The 20015-nt window shown below is 39.7% G+C and overlaps 1 protein-coding gene across 2 annotated transcripts in view; it reads right to left on the bottom strand.

The window, feature by feature from the left end:
- Nucleotides 1-854: 854 nt before the first annotated feature.
- The window catches only part of STX7 (syntaxin 7), a 35750-nt gene continuing 16589 nt past the window's right edge, over nucleotides 855-20015 (bottom strand). For both annotated transcript variants that reach the window (XM_072996573.2, XM_020779902.3), the window contains exons 3-10: nucleotides 13507-13576; nucleotides 12268-12358; nucleotides 10364-10501; nucleotides 8573-8625; nucleotides 7511-7601; nucleotides 6695-6767; nucleotides 4766-4848; nucleotides 855-2779 (exon numbers count right to left, since the gene is read on the bottom strand). In XM_072996573.2, coding sequence (XP_072852674.2) covers nucleotides 2681-2779; nucleotides 4766-4848; nucleotides 6695-6767; nucleotides 7511-7601; nucleotides 8573-8625; nucleotides 10364-10501; nucleotides 12268-12358; nucleotides 13507-13576 — 698 coding nt within the window. In that variant the 3' untranslated portion in view covers nucleotides 855-2680. The remainder of the gene's footprint in view (nucleotides 2780-4765; nucleotides 4849-6694; nucleotides 6768-7510; nucleotides 7602-8572; nucleotides 8626-10363; nucleotides 10502-12267; nucleotides 12359-13506; nucleotides 13577-20015) is intronic.

Below are 20015 nucleotides of genomic sequence, written 5' to 3'. Positions count from 1 at the left end.
TTCATGTTGTGACTATTGAACCCTGTCAAGATTTTTCCTACCATTTCCACAGTTTCGGATTACACACACATATAGGTACACAACAGGATTTGGGCCATAGTTAAGAGGCCCACCATCCATGCAAAAGACAAGATGGATGCTTTGGACTCCTGGGAGGGTGACTATACAGGAGGGTGTTTTTTTTTCACTTCTACCCCACAGCCTTCTATACCAATTGAAAACCAGTTTCAGAGGATTTTCAAAGGTACTTTTGGAAGGGAAGAGTGAGAGGAGGGGCTGCAGCTGCAGGGAAAATCACCCCCGCCATTCTGGAAGTCTACTTTTGGATCCTCCCCTTGAAAGCCAACCTTCACCATGTGGAAACAGAGTCACTTGAGACAGGGTGAGCATTTCATATGGTGGCCCCACCATAACTGGAAACTCGCATTTTTTTAACCCACTGATGAAAAACAGACAAACAAAACCAAGTATGAGTGATATCAAGGAAGGATTCCTTTCTCTTGGATGACTGAAGAACAATATTAGAGAATGGTTCCATAATTCCTTCTGTTGCTTATATCCTGGGCTTTGCATCACCTGTGTGTCTGGGAGGTAGAGGGAACTAAGTACAAAGATGCATGGGAAGATCTTGGCTACCTCTGTTAAGCGTAGCATTATCCATTCTGGGAGCAAAGGACAAGAAGCAGAAGTTGAAACTTTATCATGTTTTCATGTTAAATTCACAGGGTGCAGGTTTGTAGTGCTCTTCCTAGTACACGATGCTTCAGTTTGACATCTATCCCTTTTAAAAATGATAAGTTTTTAATCTACCAGGAAGATCCAATAGTGGAACACAAGAACAACGAAGCAAAATATTCGGTTTTGGAATTACCTTTATTTAGATGGTGCAATCCAAGTTTAACTTGCAGATACTTCTAGTTATCCCCCCCATCACAAGTCTCAAGAACTTATAATGTAAACGTTGCTTCTTTATCAAACTGCTATACAAAAAATGTATAAGACAGAGAAAATATTTATACAGTACAATTTAGTAAATTCAGTAATGTGCTCCATATTTAAAAAGCAAAACTGATTAGTTGGCAAATAACATAGTTATCACTTTTTAAATGTGTTAACTCTAAATGGCACCAAAAAAGCAGTTTTGAAAAACCTTAGGACTTGAGACAATTATACAAAACTTAATGATCTGGAACTCAGAACTTGCCAAAATGTGTTCAAAGCCCCAAGTACTTATGCACAAAGGGAAAGATGATTGCTTACATTGTTAAAAACGAAATATAGCACTTCATTGTTCATATTGGCTAGGTTTTACTGAAATTCAAGTAGAATAGTGGAATTCTTTGATGTTCACCATAATGCGCAAAAAAAAAGCTTTATTAGGAAGCAGCAAATTTATGAACGATGTATTTTGTTGTTGTTTTCAAATGGGAGAATGCAATGGTGCCATCCTCTCTTCAGGTTATGCAACAGGAATGAGGGCCGCATTCTCCCCCTGTGCCATATTCCTAATCTAAATAGCTTCCCTGTCCTAAACTGAGGTAGGAGCCCTGAGAGGTGGGATATACACGTAGGAAACTACAACTATTCAGAGCAGTGACCAAGTTCAATCATGCCTCTTCCTCAATGTGTTATCACGCTGTGGGCTCCACGATACAACTAAAAGAGCTTTCAGTTAAGTATCAATGGAGATGTGGGTCAGAAAGGATGTCAGAACCAATTCTACAATTAAGCAACTATACATATTATTTTCATGTATTTTAAGTTTCAAATTTTTGGTGAGTATATAAATTAAGGTGCAAATCTTGGCTAATTTAAAGTGTGTCTCAAAGTCTTATCATTAAAAGTCCACATGAACACATATAAGCTACTTATTATCAAATGCTTCTTGCTAGATGAGGCCTTAACTTGGCTGATACCCAGTGTCCGTGCCTACATCAAAATAGACAGAGAAAGAGACAGTTCTTAAGAAAATGAGGAATGGCAGAATTAATTGAAAAGTTTGGCAAAGATTATAACTGAACTAGACTCCAAATTCACTCAGCCAGACTATACAATCTGACCTAGGTATAGAATGAGCAGACAGACCCTTCCATAGGTTTTAAAAATGAATTCACAAGACAGTTTGCATTCTCAAGGATGAGGAGCAACATAAACTTTCACTTAGACCAGAGGCAGAGAAAGAGTTGCAGTCTTTGAAAGGGAATCATGACATGTTCCAGTGAATTAAGTTTGCCCCTATAACGCTGGTGAGTCCAACTGATAGATTAAATTGGAGTTGGATGGCTTACTGCCCACTCACAAGCCTCTCTGCCAGGCCTTCAAGTGGAACAGTTGAATGACCTTGTCAGATTCACTCTGCACATGTGTCCAAAAGCTTGATCCACTTAAAAAAAGAGGATATCAATGCAACACACCAGGGACAGTAAGCCTTATGCCACCTAGCCAGTGTAACACAGCTGAGAGAGAAAGACAAGAGAAACACACAAAATTGCCCATACCTGAATTAAGAACCCGCAAATGAGACCATTGCAGAACATTCAAATTAACCTTACTACACAAGCCAAGGAAAGCACACTCTTGGGGTTAAAAAATGCATTTTGTGACAGAGAAGATGTGACAAAGATGACCATGTCATTAACCAAAGACCATTATGAGCCCTGACCAGAAGCCCTCTTGCAGTTTACTTTGCCGTTGTTGCTCCCCAAATAATTAGGCCCAGGACGGTTATGCCTACAGCGAGCACAACAATGAGGATACATATTTTCTTGCGGGACTTGCGCTGCAAAGAAAACAGGGCATTGTTAGTATGGAAATTCTAGCCTTGAAACGCTAATTGTTCCATCTGTAAATGATGTTTTGCTTATTTCTGACAAGTGAAACAGTAAACCTGTGCTTGCATGTTTGATAAGAATGCAGCAAATGAACATTCTTATCAACATCTGGAAAGGTTACTGTAGTGGACTACAACTCCCCACACACACACAAAAAAAAACCCCAGCCAGCAAAAGTCAGTGGATTCTGCAACTCCAGTTCAACATAACAGCTTTTCCAAGGTATGACTTTATGACCGAGATTCCCTCGATAGAAAACTTAATTTTGTTAGCTGAAGGGTCCCAGAACACAACATGCTAGGGTTTTTTTTTAATATATAGTGTGTATGGAAAAATACTGAGTCCCATAAACCTCCATCTGAAGTCTGAAATGGTACTGCTTGGGTTGAAGGCTCCCTCATCTGATCTGTCTGTGAGAGCCAAGTCCACATTGTCAAGTGCAGAACCACCGTCACCACCATCACAGCAGTTGCCATCTTTCCAACATTCTTGCAAATAAAATCTTTTCAATAAGAAATCTGATACTTCTACTGCTGCGTAGTGAATGGCACAAACATACTGAGAGGGATCACAGCTTTGAGGTGAAGTGTTAGAAAATAACATTATTCTCATTAGCCATGATTCTGTTCTACATTTAATTTTAAATTAATGTCCCTACACTGCTCAGAATAGTGTGGGAATCTCCCTTATCGAACAACTACAGAGTTCTGGAAGTGTGGAAGGCAGCCACCAAACTTCCTGCAAAGCTGAGAGCATCCCCCCTGCACAATCAATGGGATACACTAGGCACTCCATGAAGTTGTGGTCATTTGAAGAGGCTGACGTAATCAGGGAAAGAAGAGAGTCTTCAGTAGCTCTGAGAAGTACAGTACCCTTATTTTCACATTTAAAATAAAACAGATCATACATTCTTTTTCATTAGGGTCAAATGATTCAGCAGAATCCTGCTGGTAAAGGCTGGGTTAGGGTACATCCAAAGATCAATCCAGACAAGACAGAGGTTCAGCTGGTGAAGGGAGTTAAACCATTCACAGACAGTAGGTCCTCCGTTGTTCCACCTAGCTTATGACACTGATGTTGGGTGACACTTTTAGATCTGGCTGTATTCTTGGGGGACCAAGTGACATCTGTTGATCAAAGCAGACTTTACAAACTTTGCTGTCCAAGGAAAAGTTCCAGCTGGCAGCACTTCAGTGTTCTTCCTGTAGTTATACATTTTCTGGCCACGGCCAAGTTAAATTATGTACTGAATCATGTTTGGACGCTCTTGTCCCAATATTTAGAAATGTCAGGTGACCAAAATATATGGCAACCCTGTTAAAAGGACTGCATGCAAGGAATATATTATACAGCTTTTATGAAACTTCTGTTTGCTTCTTGGGAGCAAATACACCAGTTGAGCAAGTCTTTAATATTTTAAAGACTGGTTTTGACTCAAATCACCAAATGGCCAGGTCTGGAGTATTTGAAAGACCTCTGGACAGCGGCTGATATGGGTCCTTGTCTAGTTCAGTCCCACATGTCCAAAACCGCTTTCCTCTATCATCCCTTGCTTATTGCCAGCCTCCAGGAGCAACAATTTTTCCTTGAAATAAGGGACAGCCCTGACCTCTGGTCAGCATTTTAACTCAACTAGAAACCACTCCATTTTGGGGGGGGGGAGTGGGAATGGGGAATGCTGCCTGTAGTGGGTCTGAAAGTAGGAACCTGTTCTTGGAACCCTCCCAGTGTGCCCACAGTTCATTTAGTTTACTGTTTTTAAATATTACTGTGACTGTGTATGTTATTAAAATCTAAAAAATAAGCAAAATCACAGTGGAAAGGAGCCTATTGTATGCCACATTTCTAGGCACTAAAGAAGTCTGAAATATAAGTTCTTTATCCAGTAGGTGAAAAAGCTACTGTGAAATCTTTCTGATCATGACCATATTTACCTGGTAGTCTGCTGCTCTGGACAACTGCTGATTTGCTTGCTGAACATGGACTTCAGCTGTTTCTACATTAGCCTCTATGCTATCTTTAGGAAGGAAAAACAAACATTAACAATTTGCCATTTGAAAGCCCTCACCTACTGGTCTGGGACTTTCCTTAGCTCTATTTTGTGACCACAGGACCAGAAAAGAAAGTAAGCGGCAATTCCAAGTACACAATTTAAAACAGGCCAAATTATACACAACGTAACATATAGTGAACATATAGTGACAACTCTTTGCTTTTTTAAAAAAATGCTCTGTCGCATCCCATATAAATGTATTTAGAATTTGAAGAAGCTGCCCAAAATAGGACCATACCGGTTTGTGAACATGGATGGTATCTAGGAAAAATTGTGCAATTAGGAGTGCCATGGTGATCTCTGACTGCTGCTGTGTGCAAATATGCCAGCTTTTAAAATAATCAGGTCCTTGCTTCACCTGTCCCAGAATTTCTCAGAAGCAGCAGTCAAAATGTTCGTTTTTAAATAGATTCTTCCTGAATGATATTCTTAGTCTTCATTCTGGATGACTGACAAATGGAAGCCTATGTGTACCCAGCTCCAAAGAAATTAAGGCCCTAAGAAGTCATAATCGTAGAATCATAGCTTCATGAAGTTGGAAGGGGCCTATAGGGTCATCGAGTCCAACCACCTGCTCAATGCAGGAATATAAATCAAAGGATAGCTGTCAGATAGTTGTTTAAATTTCTCTTGAATGCCTCCAGTGTTGGAACACTCACCACTTCTCGAGGTAACTGGTTCCACTCTCTTACTGAGCTAACAGTTAGGAAGCTCTTCCTGACATTCAACCAAAATCTGGCTTCCTGTAACGTGAGCCCATTGTTTGTTTGTTTATTTATTTGATTTGATTTGATTTGATTTGTATCCCACCCATCTGGTCTGGTCGACCACTCTGGGCGGCTGTTGTGTGTCCTATACTCAGGGATGATCAAGAGCAGATTCTGCCCTTCCTCTGTGTGACAGTCTTTCAATTTGAAAAATGCTATCATATATCTCATCAATCCTCTTTTCTCGAGACTATACATGTCCAGTTCTTTCAGTCTGTCCTCATAGGGCTTGGTTTCCAGCCACCTGATTATCCTTGTTGCCCTCCTCTGAACTTGTTCCTATTTGTTGGCATCCTTCTTGATGTGCAGTGTCTAGAACTGGACACAGTACTCATGATGAGGCCTAACCAGTACCAAATAGAGGGGAACTAGTACATCGCAGGATTTGGGGACTATACTTCCGTTAATGCAGCCTAAAATAGCATTTGTCTTTTTTGTAGCCATATCACATGGTTGGCTCATATTCAGCTTGTGAGCTACAATGATTTCAAGATCCTTTTTGCTCATAAGATTGCTGAACCAGGTATCCCCCATCTTGTAACTGTGTGTTTGGTTTCTTTTTCCTGGATGGAGTACTTTGCATTTATCCCTGCTGAATTTCATTCTGTTTTCAGCCCAGTGCTCAAGCCTATCCAGATTATTTTAAATTTTGTTTCTGTCTTCCAGGGGATTAGTTGGAAGTTCCTAGAAGAAGCTACTGCAGCAGTGGCAAGAAAGGAACTGAGGCACTTGATGCCGGGGGCAGGGTTATAGCCAGCGTGAGGGTGGTCCCGGCACTATGTGCTCAAGCTCTGGAAAGTTCTGAGGATGCTCTGCACAGGCACAGTTTAACCCATTGGTGTGCATTCACGGAGACCAGAAAGAAGAATTAATATTCTAATTGTTGGTAAATCCCATCTTCTCTTACCAAATAGGCGGACAGTAACAAGCTTTAGAATTTAACTCAGCTGCTGCTACAAGATTGAAACAAGCTTATTCAACACGACTCTTGTTCCAAAACTTGATTTATAAGACGCCCTCCCAAAACACTGATCTCTGCTTACCTATAACATCTCCTTGTTCATGGATCATCATCCCCAGATCTTTGAATATTTCATTGATATCCAGAATATCTGACTGTAACACAGAAACAGGCATTTATACAAACCTCAACAATGAAGGAAGAGAAAGAGGTGGGACAAATGGCAGAGAGAGATGACTTTAAAACCACAGAAGATGGTAAAACACATGATCCCACACCTATATTTAAGGCACTAGTCATAATTTTCATTTTAGAGCAATGGTGCCCAAGCTTGGGTCCCCAGATATTCTTGGACAACAACTCCCAGAAGCCTTAACCACTTGGCTCCTGTTAGGTCTCTGTGGAGTGACTGAACATCCAACCACTGGTTTTTGTCCAGGACAAAGAGAAGGCAAAAGATGGGAACGATGGGAAGATACTGTGTCAAATGGGGAAAGAAGTCATAGCTAAGTTGGCTCTAGAAACAGTATTCTAAACCAATGGCACACTAAGCACAGATAGTGCTGTGTAAGCAACAGTTTACAAACACTGAAAAACAGGACAGTGCCACCTGCTGTCTCCAATGTGGTGCGCACGTCAATGAAAAATCTGTGGGAATCCACATCAGAACGGTGTGCAAGTTACACATTTCTCAGCATACGTATAAAATAAAGGCCTGTTCTTGCTCTCGTTATGTCCATATACTTGGAACAGGCAAGCTGATGCCCTTCAGATGTTTTGGACTACAACACCCATAAACCCCAGCTAACATGGGGAATGGTGAGTGATTAAGGCACTGTAGTTTAAAGCATCCGCAAAGCATCTTACCTTAGAATAAAAAAAAACTCTCACTGCTCACCTCAAGCTGCCTAATGGCAGACTCCCTCTCCTCAATAAGGCGGAGGTCATCTTCTGTGATTTCTTCATCTAGTACCTGAGTCTGAGGTTGGCTGTAAGTGAAAATACACACACGATATCCAAAACACATTAGAGATGGTTCTACCACACATGCAAAGACAACCAAAGTATTCTAGAAATTGTGCTCTCCAGCCTGGCTTCCTCTGGGAAGGAATTTCAGAGTCTGGGAGAAGTGACAGAGCAGGGCCTCTCCCATGTCTCCACCAAACACACCTGTGAGGGTGGTGGGACTGAGAGGAAGTCCTCCCTTGATGATCTTATTACCCAGGCAGGCTCATAGAAGCAGATGCAGTCTTCTAGACAGCTTGCATCCAAGCTGTTCAGGACTTTGCAGGATAAAACCAGCACTTTGAATTGTGTCCAGAATTGGATCAGCAGCTAGTGGAGCTCCTATAACAGGGGAGTTATATGTTCCCTGTAACCAGCCTCAATTGACAATCTGACTGAAGCATTTTGAACCTTCTGGAGTTTTTGAACATTTTCCAAAGGCAGTTCCACATCATTACAATAATCCAGACAAGATGTAACTAGGGCATGTGTTACCATGGCCAGATCAGATCTCTTAAGAAATGGGCACAACTAGCACACTAGTTTCAACTGTGCAAAGATACTCCTGGCCACCACCAAAACCTGTGCATCAAGGCTCAGCGATGAATCCAGGAGCATCCTTGAGCTGCGCACCTGTGTTTTCAGAGGGGGTAGAACCCCCATGAGCACAGGCTGAATCTCTATTCCTTGATCTACCTTTCAATCTCTATTCCTTGATCTACCTCTGTCTTGTCTCGATTAAGTTTCAGATTCATTTAACAGAACACAACAATGTAGAATTAAAATCATACTGTACTTTAATGATCCAAGCATCAAATGTTGTTATATAATTCTGAAAATCTGTATAATGTTCTGTACATTTGCAATACAAAATTGCAAAGGATTTTCATGAATTTTTATGTTTCATTTATTGAACACTACCAGGCACATTTATATATTTTATAGGACTACTTACCTGTCCCAGGAGACAAGCGTTCCTTCTTTATAGGAGTCCTCTGGGGCACCACCCTGTAAAATTTGGGGTGGGAAAAACTGTTTCAAATTTTTCCAGAGGCTATGGTCTCAAGCATATTTCATTGTTCTTCCACAATCAATCAGGTCTTATGGTGTGAGCAGGGGCAGAGTTAAATGTTGCAACAGCATGAAAAATGCTGCACTAGCGAAAAATATTCTGCGCTAAAGAAATTATAGTGACTGACACTGGATTCCTTGCGCTGCTGAATGCTCCATGATACCACATAACGAAACTACTTTTTTTCTTTAACATAAAATTAAGAACTAACAAAATAAAGATGTATATCCAGCTTCTACTTATGTGTAAGGAAAGGAGAATGACTGTGATGTCCTCAGAAATAGGAGGGCAATAATGATTATATTTATACACTCTTGTTGGCAACTAAGTGGAGAGCTAAACAATATCTAGTTGTGTATGAATGTTGAGATCAAACAGCCAAGCAGTGTCACCAAATCAACAAGTCATGCATGGACCCATTCCAGCATAGTGTAATACTTAGATTGCTCGATTGAGGTCTGGAGGGTCCGGGTTCAAATCCCCAATGAATCATGAAACTTGCCATTCTCTCTGGGTCTAGCCCTCCTGCACAGGGTTTGTTGTGAGGACAGTGGGAATGAGAGCTTTGCACAAAGTCTTGTGCTCAATGGAAGAAAGCTACGTAGGGTATAAATGTAATGTAGAAATACGTAAGATCAAGCCAAGCAAATTCAAGAAAATGCACTGGGCGTGACATTCTCTTGAATTCAGTCCCCAACACACCCTTGTCTGCATGTTGATTACATTCCATCCTTCCTGTATTCCCAGCGCACTGGGAGATCATCAGCAGTTTGACTTCTTCCTGTTATTCTTCTTGTACTGGAAGCTGGACATCATTATAGCTCTACTGAGCTTTGGCTATGGCAGCATGAAACAGTGATATTGGGTTTCACTCAAATCAGTTTCCTGGTTTTTAGCCACTGAGCTGTTCTCATTCCTGTACTACTTCTCCATTTATTCCATCCTGAATGATCTATCACAACCTTCTGAATTTTTGACTTCTCATTATGTAATTAAAGTATTATAGCTTTCTCTGCTTTCAGAATTTTACGATTTCTTGATCTTTATTTGATGCTTCAAAAGTGTTCATACAGCTTATTGATTTTATGATAGGGTTGGCTTTATTTCATTTTAGTGGCTAAATCTGATTTACTTGTTTCTCTTGTTTTACCAAGATTATGTGATGCCTTGAGTACCACTTCTAGTGAAAATGTGGAGTATAAAGAAGATAAATAGTAAAAATATCAGTTCATCTCATTACTGCTTCAGTGATCTTTCTCTTCACCTGAGAAATTCTTGGCAACCTGTGATAAATATAAATTAGAAATGATTCTATCTTTTTTTAGAGTAATGTATAGGAAAGCCCTCATTTAGCCATGCAGGAGAACTGTATGCTACGTACTGGAATCCAGACTAGAACGTGGTGCAGAACCCAAAATAGCCGCTCAGAGTGGTCGCATAGACAAGATGGGTGGGATACAAATCAAATCAAATAAATAAATAAAATAAAATAAAATAAAATTCTGGTGGCAAGTAGGATACTCGTTCTTCTCAAAAATGGCACTCAGCAACTGAAACCATATGGCTCATACCAATGCCATGCTTCATCCACTCTAAAATGTACAATGTTCCGTCTGTCTCAATCACTCCATTTCCTTCTGCTATCATTAACACTGCACGTTTCTACGTACTTACCGATAGCCTAGAGCTGGCACGTACTCTTGCTACAAAGTCCCTCTCTTTCTCAGCAGCTTGCCTTTGTACCCGCTGGAAGTTTGTAAGTGCTGTAGTGAATTCATTCACCAACCGGTCTTTCTGTATTTTTCTTTGACGCTAAAGGGCAGGAAGGGTTGAAAAATTAAGTCAACAGAACTTTCTGCAAAAACATTCTTTACCACAACAGCAAAGGAGGAATTCACACTCTCATTCTCTCTCTCTTGGTTTAGAAAAAAGGTTTGACAAGCTTCTTAACATAAAAATATTCCATGTTTAATTGCACTATAAGCCATGTACCAAGCAGCCTTTTCACCATGTGGGCGCAGTGTCCCAGAAACAGCCATTACCCTTTCCTAATTGAAATACACAATCTGCTCAGGACATACGTACTGACATGCACATAGTCAGTTATGGTAAGGCCAATGACCTCAGCAAAGGCTCTGCTAACTGAAAGGTGCCTTTCTTTCTTTTTAAAAAGGCAACAAAGCAGTAGATGTTCTGGGTCACAACCCTCAAAACCCCAATGTTTATTAATTGGGGCTGATAGGTATTGTAGCTGAAAACGTCTGGAGGATGCAAGATTTCTTGTTTATTCCTGTGCTTATGCTTTGTGTTATCAGTGAAGTTTACCTTGAAGCCCTGAATAGAACATGGCAAACAGGTGGACATGGATAAATTCCAACATACTAAAGCAAGCAGGTATATATTTTGTGCGTCTAAAATCCACTTTTCTGGCCAGTGCCAGATGAGATTCTTCTCCTAAAATATATGAAAGATAAAAATGAAATCCCAAAATAGTGCTGTGAGGGACCACTCTTCACGCATACATTTTAATTTGTTGGTGACCGGATTTCTTGGAAGGATGTTTACACTTCTGTGTTTTGGTCCCCCAAATGTGTTCTGTAATAATGCTCCAGTATGCATTAGGGATCATATGATTAGCTTAATGGCTGAGCAATTTAAAGCCCTACCTGTTCATCTGTTCCCTCCTTCTCTCTCAGATGCATGCGAGGTCCTTCCCCACTGTGGCCTTTGCATGAGTCAAAAAGTCCAAGAAGGGCAACAATCTGCTTCTACCAAGTAGCATTATGCCAACTTGCAGACTCAAGGTGACCTAGAAATGTGACTAAGCTTTGCGCTTTTCAGAAACACACAAGTCTAGATATCCCTCCAAGAAATCCAGTCTTGAAGTCTTCAAACTGAATGAGGGAAGAGCAAGAGGGAAACACGGCTCCCTACAGTACTATTTGGGGACCTGAATTTAATCTTATATCGTTTGAGGACAAAATTCCCATCTGGCACTGAACAGACGAAGCATACAAGTTCCTTTTACAGATACAGTCACAACTCTGCAAAATGTAACAGCACAGCGCAGAATTGAATGTACATTTGCAGCAACTTCTGGATTTCTTCCAGACTGAATATATTTCATATCATATCCAACTACATGCAGAACTACGTATAAATTCTGAATAAGCAAAACTGCCCCTTGCAGAAATGCCTTGCCTGAAAAGTAGAACAATTCCATTTTGTATGCACTGCACATACACAACATAAAGGCTACAATTCTGCACCTATTTATGCTGCTTAAAACCTCCTTAATGTCAACAGGAGTTAAGCAGCCTAACTGTATACAGAACTGCAGTCAATGTGATTAAAATGATCATAATCCAACTGTGTGCACCAAAATAAATCCTATAATCCTAGTAGTTCAAAAAAACATTTGGCCTCTTAATTATATCAAATATTACCGAGTTCCACTAGTGCTTTTCATTTGGTATGCCTCTGGAGTCAATGTTTGCAAATAACTACACTGCAGAAATGAAAATGAAATTTTAAAATAAAAAACATTTGCACAAAAATCTGTTTTCGTGTTTTCATACCTGTTCAGTTATTGAAGGCAGAGATCCAAACTCTTTAATATACTTGTCTGTTTCTTTGGCAAGTTGGTTTGTATACTGCTGCTTCTGTTGTCTAAGACAGAAAGTCATAGTTTAGCTGCTGGACACCAACATTACTGCTCCTCTGTTCACTATCTGTAGACATAAAACTTCAGGCAAGGGATTTATATTATTGAACACCTGCAAAAAGTCTATTGACCTCAGTCCCATGGAAGACAAGAAAAAAGAATTGCAAACTTCAGGATCTGATTTTGTTTTAAAGAACAAGCAGTTACTGATGAAGCTCTCCAAAAGAAGGGCTATCAAATGTGGAGCCAATATTTCTGATCTGCAAGTACTCAGGGAGAGCACTTCAATGGTAAAACATTTCCCATGGTACACACAATGCAATATTTAAGAAGGTTAAGGAGAAGAGAACAGTAAAATGCTGTTTTTGAGGAATTATGAATATACACAAACTCAATGGAGAAGATCATACTCTATTGCAGAACCATGATTCAATAAACTGTATTCCACCTCAGGACTCTTAAGATTGCTTTGTTTTATAACATGGATGGGTAGAAAGAACATTGGGCTCTACCACTAGATATGTAGTAGTTTCACACAGGTTTGGCTCTTTACTGTTCACAGCACTAGCAATAGAAAGGGCACACCTTGTATCACTGTTGTATTTTGGCATACTTACCCCTTTTTGAAGTCATTCTACATGTTTACAGAATTTTATCAAAATCAATTTGCAGAACTCTTGTTAAAAGAGTAAAAATTATATTACAAAATTATATTATACTATATATAATATAATATAATATAATATAATATAATATAATATAATATAATATAATATAATATAATATAATATAAATATAAATATAAATATAAATATAAATATAAATATAAATGATGATAGCAATTACCAAAGCACTTCGAGGTAGCAGACAAGGGGGTGGCTGGGATTTTCAAGACAACTTAGTAGCCTTTGTTAGTTCTGCATATTCTTGTTCCCAACACCATCTGGGTGTTGAACAAGTACGAACAATGCAACTTGAAAAATTAACAAATCAATATACAAACAAAACTTGGTTTATTCCCAACCCCTATGGCTCCCCACCACCACCACAATCTGTACTTTAAAGATGCTGAATACTTTGGTAAGACACCAACATATATTCAGAGGATATCTACAATGTACTCAAATTAAAGGTCATCTCATGAAGTACTTACAGCTGTTGCTGCAATTCATGCGTATCTTGTGGTGTTCCAAGCTGATTCAGTACTCTTTGTATTTCTGCAGCTGTTTGCAGAAAAAGAGGAAGAGAATTTCTGTAAGTGATACATTTACACCACAATTTCAGGCAATTCTAATTGCCAATTCAAAAACCTATACCAGTTGACAGAACTAGGGTATATCAAACTCACTATCAAAACACACACCAGCAAACGGATCATGGTATTGCTAAGTTCTCTAAAGTTAAAGCCCTTCAGTTGACATTTTGAAAGCTTAATGCTCAAAGGCAATATAAATGCTGCCTAAATACCTGTTGGAGCTGCATTTAAATCTACAGTTATGCTGATGTACATAACAATATGTCACAAAATGTCCAGAGTTTTGAATATCATAATGAAGAATTTATAAGACATTTTGAATGTATTTGCTCTTCAGAGAAACATACTTCAACAAGAAAGAAATACAACAGGAGGGCAATTTTAAACAAGGTTTTTTGTTTGTTTGTTTGTTTGTTTTGTTTTGAAAGGTCAGGTAAACTACTTTAGCTTTCAAAACCTGGAAGCCTGGCCATTTATTCCTAGGCAAAAATGTTGCCGGTATGGAAGCAAACCAGGCTAGTCAGGCTTAGTGCTTGCAATAAAATCTTAACATTGGTAACCCCAAGTGTCCATACTAATTAGCACCTCTTATATTACCCAGATGTCTTACAAGGAAGGGAAGAAGCTAGAGTGAGACTGGCAGGAAGATTTAAAGCAGACTAGCACTCAACCGACTAGTAACAACAATAATTTGAACATCTACCATTGTACCAGCACAACCTTCCTTTATAGGCCAGGCTGGCTACGGATGACAATAGCTTTAGTCCTACATAACTGGACAATACCTGATTAGGAAAGGACGCCCTGGAACTCAATGAGTTTACTGTAGGGGGTTGATATTTTGGAATATTACACAATTTGCTGTTCAGTAGCTTATTTACTATAACAGAAAATGCTAGTCCAAAATCCTCGAGTGTATGAAATAGATCTTGTTCTCTAAAGCAAAGCAAAGCAAACCATAGCGCTTCAAGCACTCTCTGGGCAGTTTACAAGTTAATTATGCAGGCTACACATTGCCCCCACCCCAGCGTACTCATTTTACCAACCTCAGAAGGATAGAAGGCTGAATTTGATCCGGCTACCTGGGATTGAACCCCGGGTCGTGAGCACAGTTTTAGCTGCAGTACAGCAGTTTAACCACTGCACTACAAGGCTCTAAGCTTGCATTAGCCTAGTTCACTGGTTCTTAACCTTGGGTTACTCAGGAGTTTTGGACTGCAACTCCCAGAAGCCTTCACCACCCGCTGTCCTGACTGGAGTTTCTGGGAGTTGCAGTTCGAAAGCATCCGAGTAACAAAGGTTAAGAACCAGTGGCCTAGTTGACATTCTGTTAAGCAAGATTACACAGGTAGCATTTTAAGTTCTCAGTTGCAGCTAGTTTTAAAAGGTGTCATGCTTTCATCAGTTAGTTATTTACTCCAAATGCAAAGCAATCAAAGCAATAAAAGAAATAAAACAAAGATCAGATCACTTTTATAAATGAATAATTCCCCCCTAAACTTGGACAACATTTTTGCAGTAATCTGTTTGAGACAATGAAGATAAGTTATTTATTCAGGGGTTGTCAAGATTCAGCCTAAATTCTACAACTCATTTTCTCTGTAGTGGCCTTATTCAAGTCATTGATTCTGAATAGTACTTCTTATGAATGAATGCCACCTGCTGGCCATCTTTACAGATGCAGCCTAAATACACAGAAGGAGACCACAACCTGCAGGAATTACACTCACCCACCAATGGTTCTTCCCTAGCATAGGTACTCAAGGGTGCTTGTCGGCAGCACACATGATATGCAAGCAGTGCCTCCATAATCTACCCTTGAAGTAGGATCCATATAAATCTACCCATTCCTACATTTTGCCTGCCTACATAATGCAAGGGTTGTATGAGCACAGAACTCAGGAAGTAACAATGAATCAAGGCTACTCCAAGAAACAAAACTGATGGACTGAAATGGAAAATTGGGTAATTTTAATAGTTGATTAGCACACTAATTCACAATTTTAAATGTATATTTGTTCACACAGTTATCTAATGGAAGAGTTACAGCCTTAAAATGTACTCAAGAGTATTTCTTCCAGATGACCACCTAACCTCTGCTAGAAACCTTCAATGAAGGAAAGCCCACCACCCTCCAAGCTATTGCATCTCAGTGTTCCAGTCAAGAATAAATAATGAATATACATTATATAATAAAAAATATTTATTTCATTTCTTTACCACCCATCTCAACTGTAATGATCACCTCTCCCTAGAGAGAGTATGATGTTTGGACAAGGAGTCACTTTGAGCGTAAAACTACCACCTTTATCTCTATGTAGGTTCTTTAGGTCCCAGAAGTGCATAGTACAAGCCTCATGGACTATCTTGACCTTAAAAGAAACCTTTGCTTACTTCCAAAGCAATCAAGAATTGACTTTGTGCTTCCTTAGACAACACAGCAGCCTGGTAAAGTAGGACCACTCAAATATAGCAGCAACTTATTGACCTTCTCCAATCTCCACTGGATTTAGGTGTACGTTCTGCTGTTTCAAGAAACTAGTCCTCTGTAAGAATTTTATTTGCTTTATTAAAAAAATAAAATAGTTTTCAGTAGAATACAGTTGTTGCAGTAAAGCAATAGCATTTAACATATCCATCCATTACAATGGATGTTAAATAAAGCTGTTATTTCTAATTAAAATAAGAACAATTAAAATCTAAGCCAAGTACAGTGGTGCCCCGCTTGATGACGTTAATCCGTTCCGTTAAAATCACTGTTAAGCAATATCGTCGTCAAGCGAAAGAAAAAACCCATTGAAATGCATTGAAAACCGGTTCAATGTATTCCAATGGGTGAAATACTTCATCGTCCAGCGAAGATCCTCCATAGAGGAAGCCATTTTCGATCACTGTCTTCTGGAAATAGGTCCGGAAAACAGCGGGCGGCCATTTTGAAAACCCGACAATCAGCTGTTTTTGATCGTCGTGAAGCAAAAAATCAGTTCCCGAAGCAGGGAACCGATCATCATGAAGTGAATTTTCCCCATTGAAACATTGTTTTACAATTGCAATAGCGATTGCAAAAACCTCTTCGTTAAGCAATTTCATAATCTACTGGGGTAATTGTCAGGCGGGGCACCACTGTAATCATTTTGACTTTGGAGCTGGGCTATTCACTCCCCCTTCTCCTCTTTTCAAAAGGCAAACCTTTTTTCTCTTATATTCCGCAAGCATTCTTCCACATGCTACAAACCAACATTTCACATACACAAACCATCATTTTTCTAAATGTCCTGACACTTTCTATCTATCATCCAATTAATTGCAAGAAAGCTTAACACAACTCTCCACCCATATTTCACATGAGATCCACAGGTGCCTTATCTCGCTTCTCATTAATTAGTATTCTTGTTTGGTCTCCTTTCTGGCTTATCCGGCCTTGCCTTCTTATCTCCTGTACCAGGCATCTCTGCACCAGTCAGCTGTGCAAAAACAGTCTCACACTATTCCATTGCTTTTAACTCATCTTACACAGAACCTAACAGACTCCATCTTTATGTGACTACAATTCCCGGTATCCTTCAATTCACTACATAGACAAGAGACACTCTCGGATGTTTAAAGCAAAACACACAACAGCACAATTAAAATACAAATTCAACAAAACAAAATTTGCGAAAAAACAATAAAATCAAGGTACAGTAAAATCCCATTATATAAAAACATTTAAAATGGCAGACTTAGTCAAGCTAAGGCTGAATAAATTCAGCTGAGCCCACATATATTGTATATTGGAATGCCTGCCCAAATAACAGGGTTTTTACTGATTTTTTTTTTAAAAAATGCCAGTGAAGGAACCAGACGAATTGCAGGAGGAAGTTTATTCCACAGCCGAGGTGAAACTGCTGAGAAGGCCCTGTTTCTTGTCTTCTCTCTCCGGGCCTCCTTCAGGATTAGCATCCACAGCCAGCCTGCTTGGGATGTTTGTGCAGGACGAGAAGATCTCTTGCACAGGAAGTAGGCATTCTGCAAGGTACTGATGTCCCAAACTATTTAGGGCTTTATAGGTTAGAACCATCACCTTGAAGCTGCCATGGAAATGAACAGGTAGACAGCATAAGGCAGCCAGAATTGGGGTGATGTGTTGATATTTATTAACTCCATTTAATAACTTGGCTACCATGTTCTGGACCCATTGAAGTTTCCATGACAGCCTCATTGGGCAGCCCCACACTGAGAGTGTTGCAGTAGTTTAATCTTGAGACTACCAATAAGTCATTCTTCATAGTGTTTAGGCATTTAATGTTTGCAATTTGAATCCAATACAGTACTTTGGGTCCCTCCCTGTCCTCTGAAGGTACAGAAAACTAGTTTCCTCCATCTTCCACATGACAGTCTTTCAGATATTTACGGATAGCGATCTCATCACCTCTCAGTCTTCTCTCCTCTCCTCAGCTCCCTCAACCATCCCTTAATGGGCCTGGTTTGTGCTTTGGATAGTGAAAATCAATTTGCTGTCTTTTCCCACTATTGTTACATTGCATCCTCTAGTTGGCAGTATTTTCTTTAATGGAAGGACTGCCAAAAAAAAAATCAGTGACACTATCATTATGTCATACTTCAGTGTCTGAACAAGAAAAAAGAATTGGCTAATAATTTGTCTTGAACAAATGACAAGTTACCAGCCTATGAAGGGAAATAATAGTATCACTCTATTTTGTTTTGGTTAGGGCTCATCTGGAACACTGTGTCCGGTTCTGGGTGCCAGAGTTTAAGAAGGGTATTGAGACACTGGAAGGTGTCCAGAGAAGGGCCGCAAATTGATTTTCACTGTCCAAAGCACTTTTGTAGTGGCACTGTGAAGAGAGTAACCCTACATAACTGCACAGATTTTCAATACCTTTTTCACACACCCAAAGCAAAACACAGAACAAACCTAATTAATTATCCACCTCTTCATAAAGATGGAACAGATCAGTATGAATAGGTTCAGAGTCTTCTCTTTCTCCTTGGCTGTGAATTCTCACCAGTTCGAAACTTTGGGCTCCTTTTAGGGACAAACATTAAGCTTGCATCTTCAGTGTGTGTGACATCAGTTGCGCCCCTGCTTATCTCAGCCAGGAAGTACAAACTCTCTCCTTGTTGTCAGTGCACAACATGCCTTCCTTCATACCAACTCTTTCTCTTTTCCTTAAAAAAACATCTGTTTCTAGTTTATCACTATAGTGCTAAACCAGAAAAGCCAACGTAACATATCTTTATCGCCTGTTTGTCCAAACAATTATAACTGGCCTTGTCGACTGAGGGATAGGCCAACCAAGGACATTTTGCTGCCTGAGACAATGGACAATATGGCACCTCATCTCTCCAAAGAAGCTGAGCAGATCAACAGTTGAATCTTATTTCAACACTGGTGACTCGATAGTGTCCTCAGCCATACCTGAGGGGGCTAATGTAGGAGTCCTGGAGTCCTGCATAGAGAATTTTTCTCTCTATCAATCCAGAACTGTCAGAGCCTCAGAATGATCAGGCGGAGGAAAGTGTTCCCAACAGCCAATACATGAGGTATTTTCCTCATTCTGCTTTACCTAGGTTTCACATATATTTCTTTCACTCTTCCATGGGGCATGTCAACATGCTTTTAACTTACAAACCTTTCTCGGCATGGGGGATTTTGCTTGTTCCCTACAGGAAAATGATTACTTAAACATTATTTACTATCTGAACAGCTCCTATACTTTCTGAGACCTGTAATATTTAGCAATACAAGGACTAAAATCCCAATTAATTGCTAGGCTTAAATCAAGCAGTGCAAAAACAGATATTCTGTCAGCCTGAGCTGGCACTTGTAGTTATAAGTCCAAGTAAATTACATTAGGTAGAAGAGCAAAAGGAAAACCAGTAACAAGGAATGTCAACCTATGTTGCAACAGTATAGGTTTGAAAAGCAAACTGTCCTCAGTTTTTTTGATATTAAAGAGGTTTGGCAAACTTCTGGATTCTGCCTATGTTATCTGGACACACAAACATACTGAGAAAAGATTTGACGAGTGGGGAACACACTTGCATGTCCTCTTGTCATTATGATTTCAATTGTTGCAGTCTAGAAGCTTTACAGATCTCAGAAGCACCTTCTACTGAACAGTCAAGAGGAAAAAGAAAGCAAGGTTGAAGTGTCAAAGCTCTTAAAAGCTCCAGAACTTTTTTTAGGACAAAACTAGGACACTTTTACAAGCTCAAGAGAATTCCCCTTAGATGATCGTTGTGGGTTTTTCAGGTTGTTTGGTTGTGTTCTGAAGCTTGTTCTTCCTAACATTTTGCCAGTCTCTGTGGCCGGCATCTTCAGAGGACAGGAGTCAGAACTCTGTGCTCTGTTCTGGCTCCTGTCCTCTGTGCAGAGTTCTGACTCCTGTCCTCTGAAGATG

The sequence above is a fragment of the Pogona vitticeps genome, chromosome 1 (genome assembly GCF_051106095.1).
Source record: "Pogona vitticeps strain Pit_001003342236 chromosome 1, PviZW2.1, whole genome shotgun sequence".
In the NCBI taxonomy this organism is placed as follows: domain Eukaryota; kingdom Metazoa; phylum Chordata; class Lepidosauria; order Squamata; family Agamidae; genus Pogona; species Pogona vitticeps.
The sequence above is the reverse complement of the archived record's forward strand: the minus strand, read 5'-3'. Positions and strand labels throughout refer to the sequence as shown.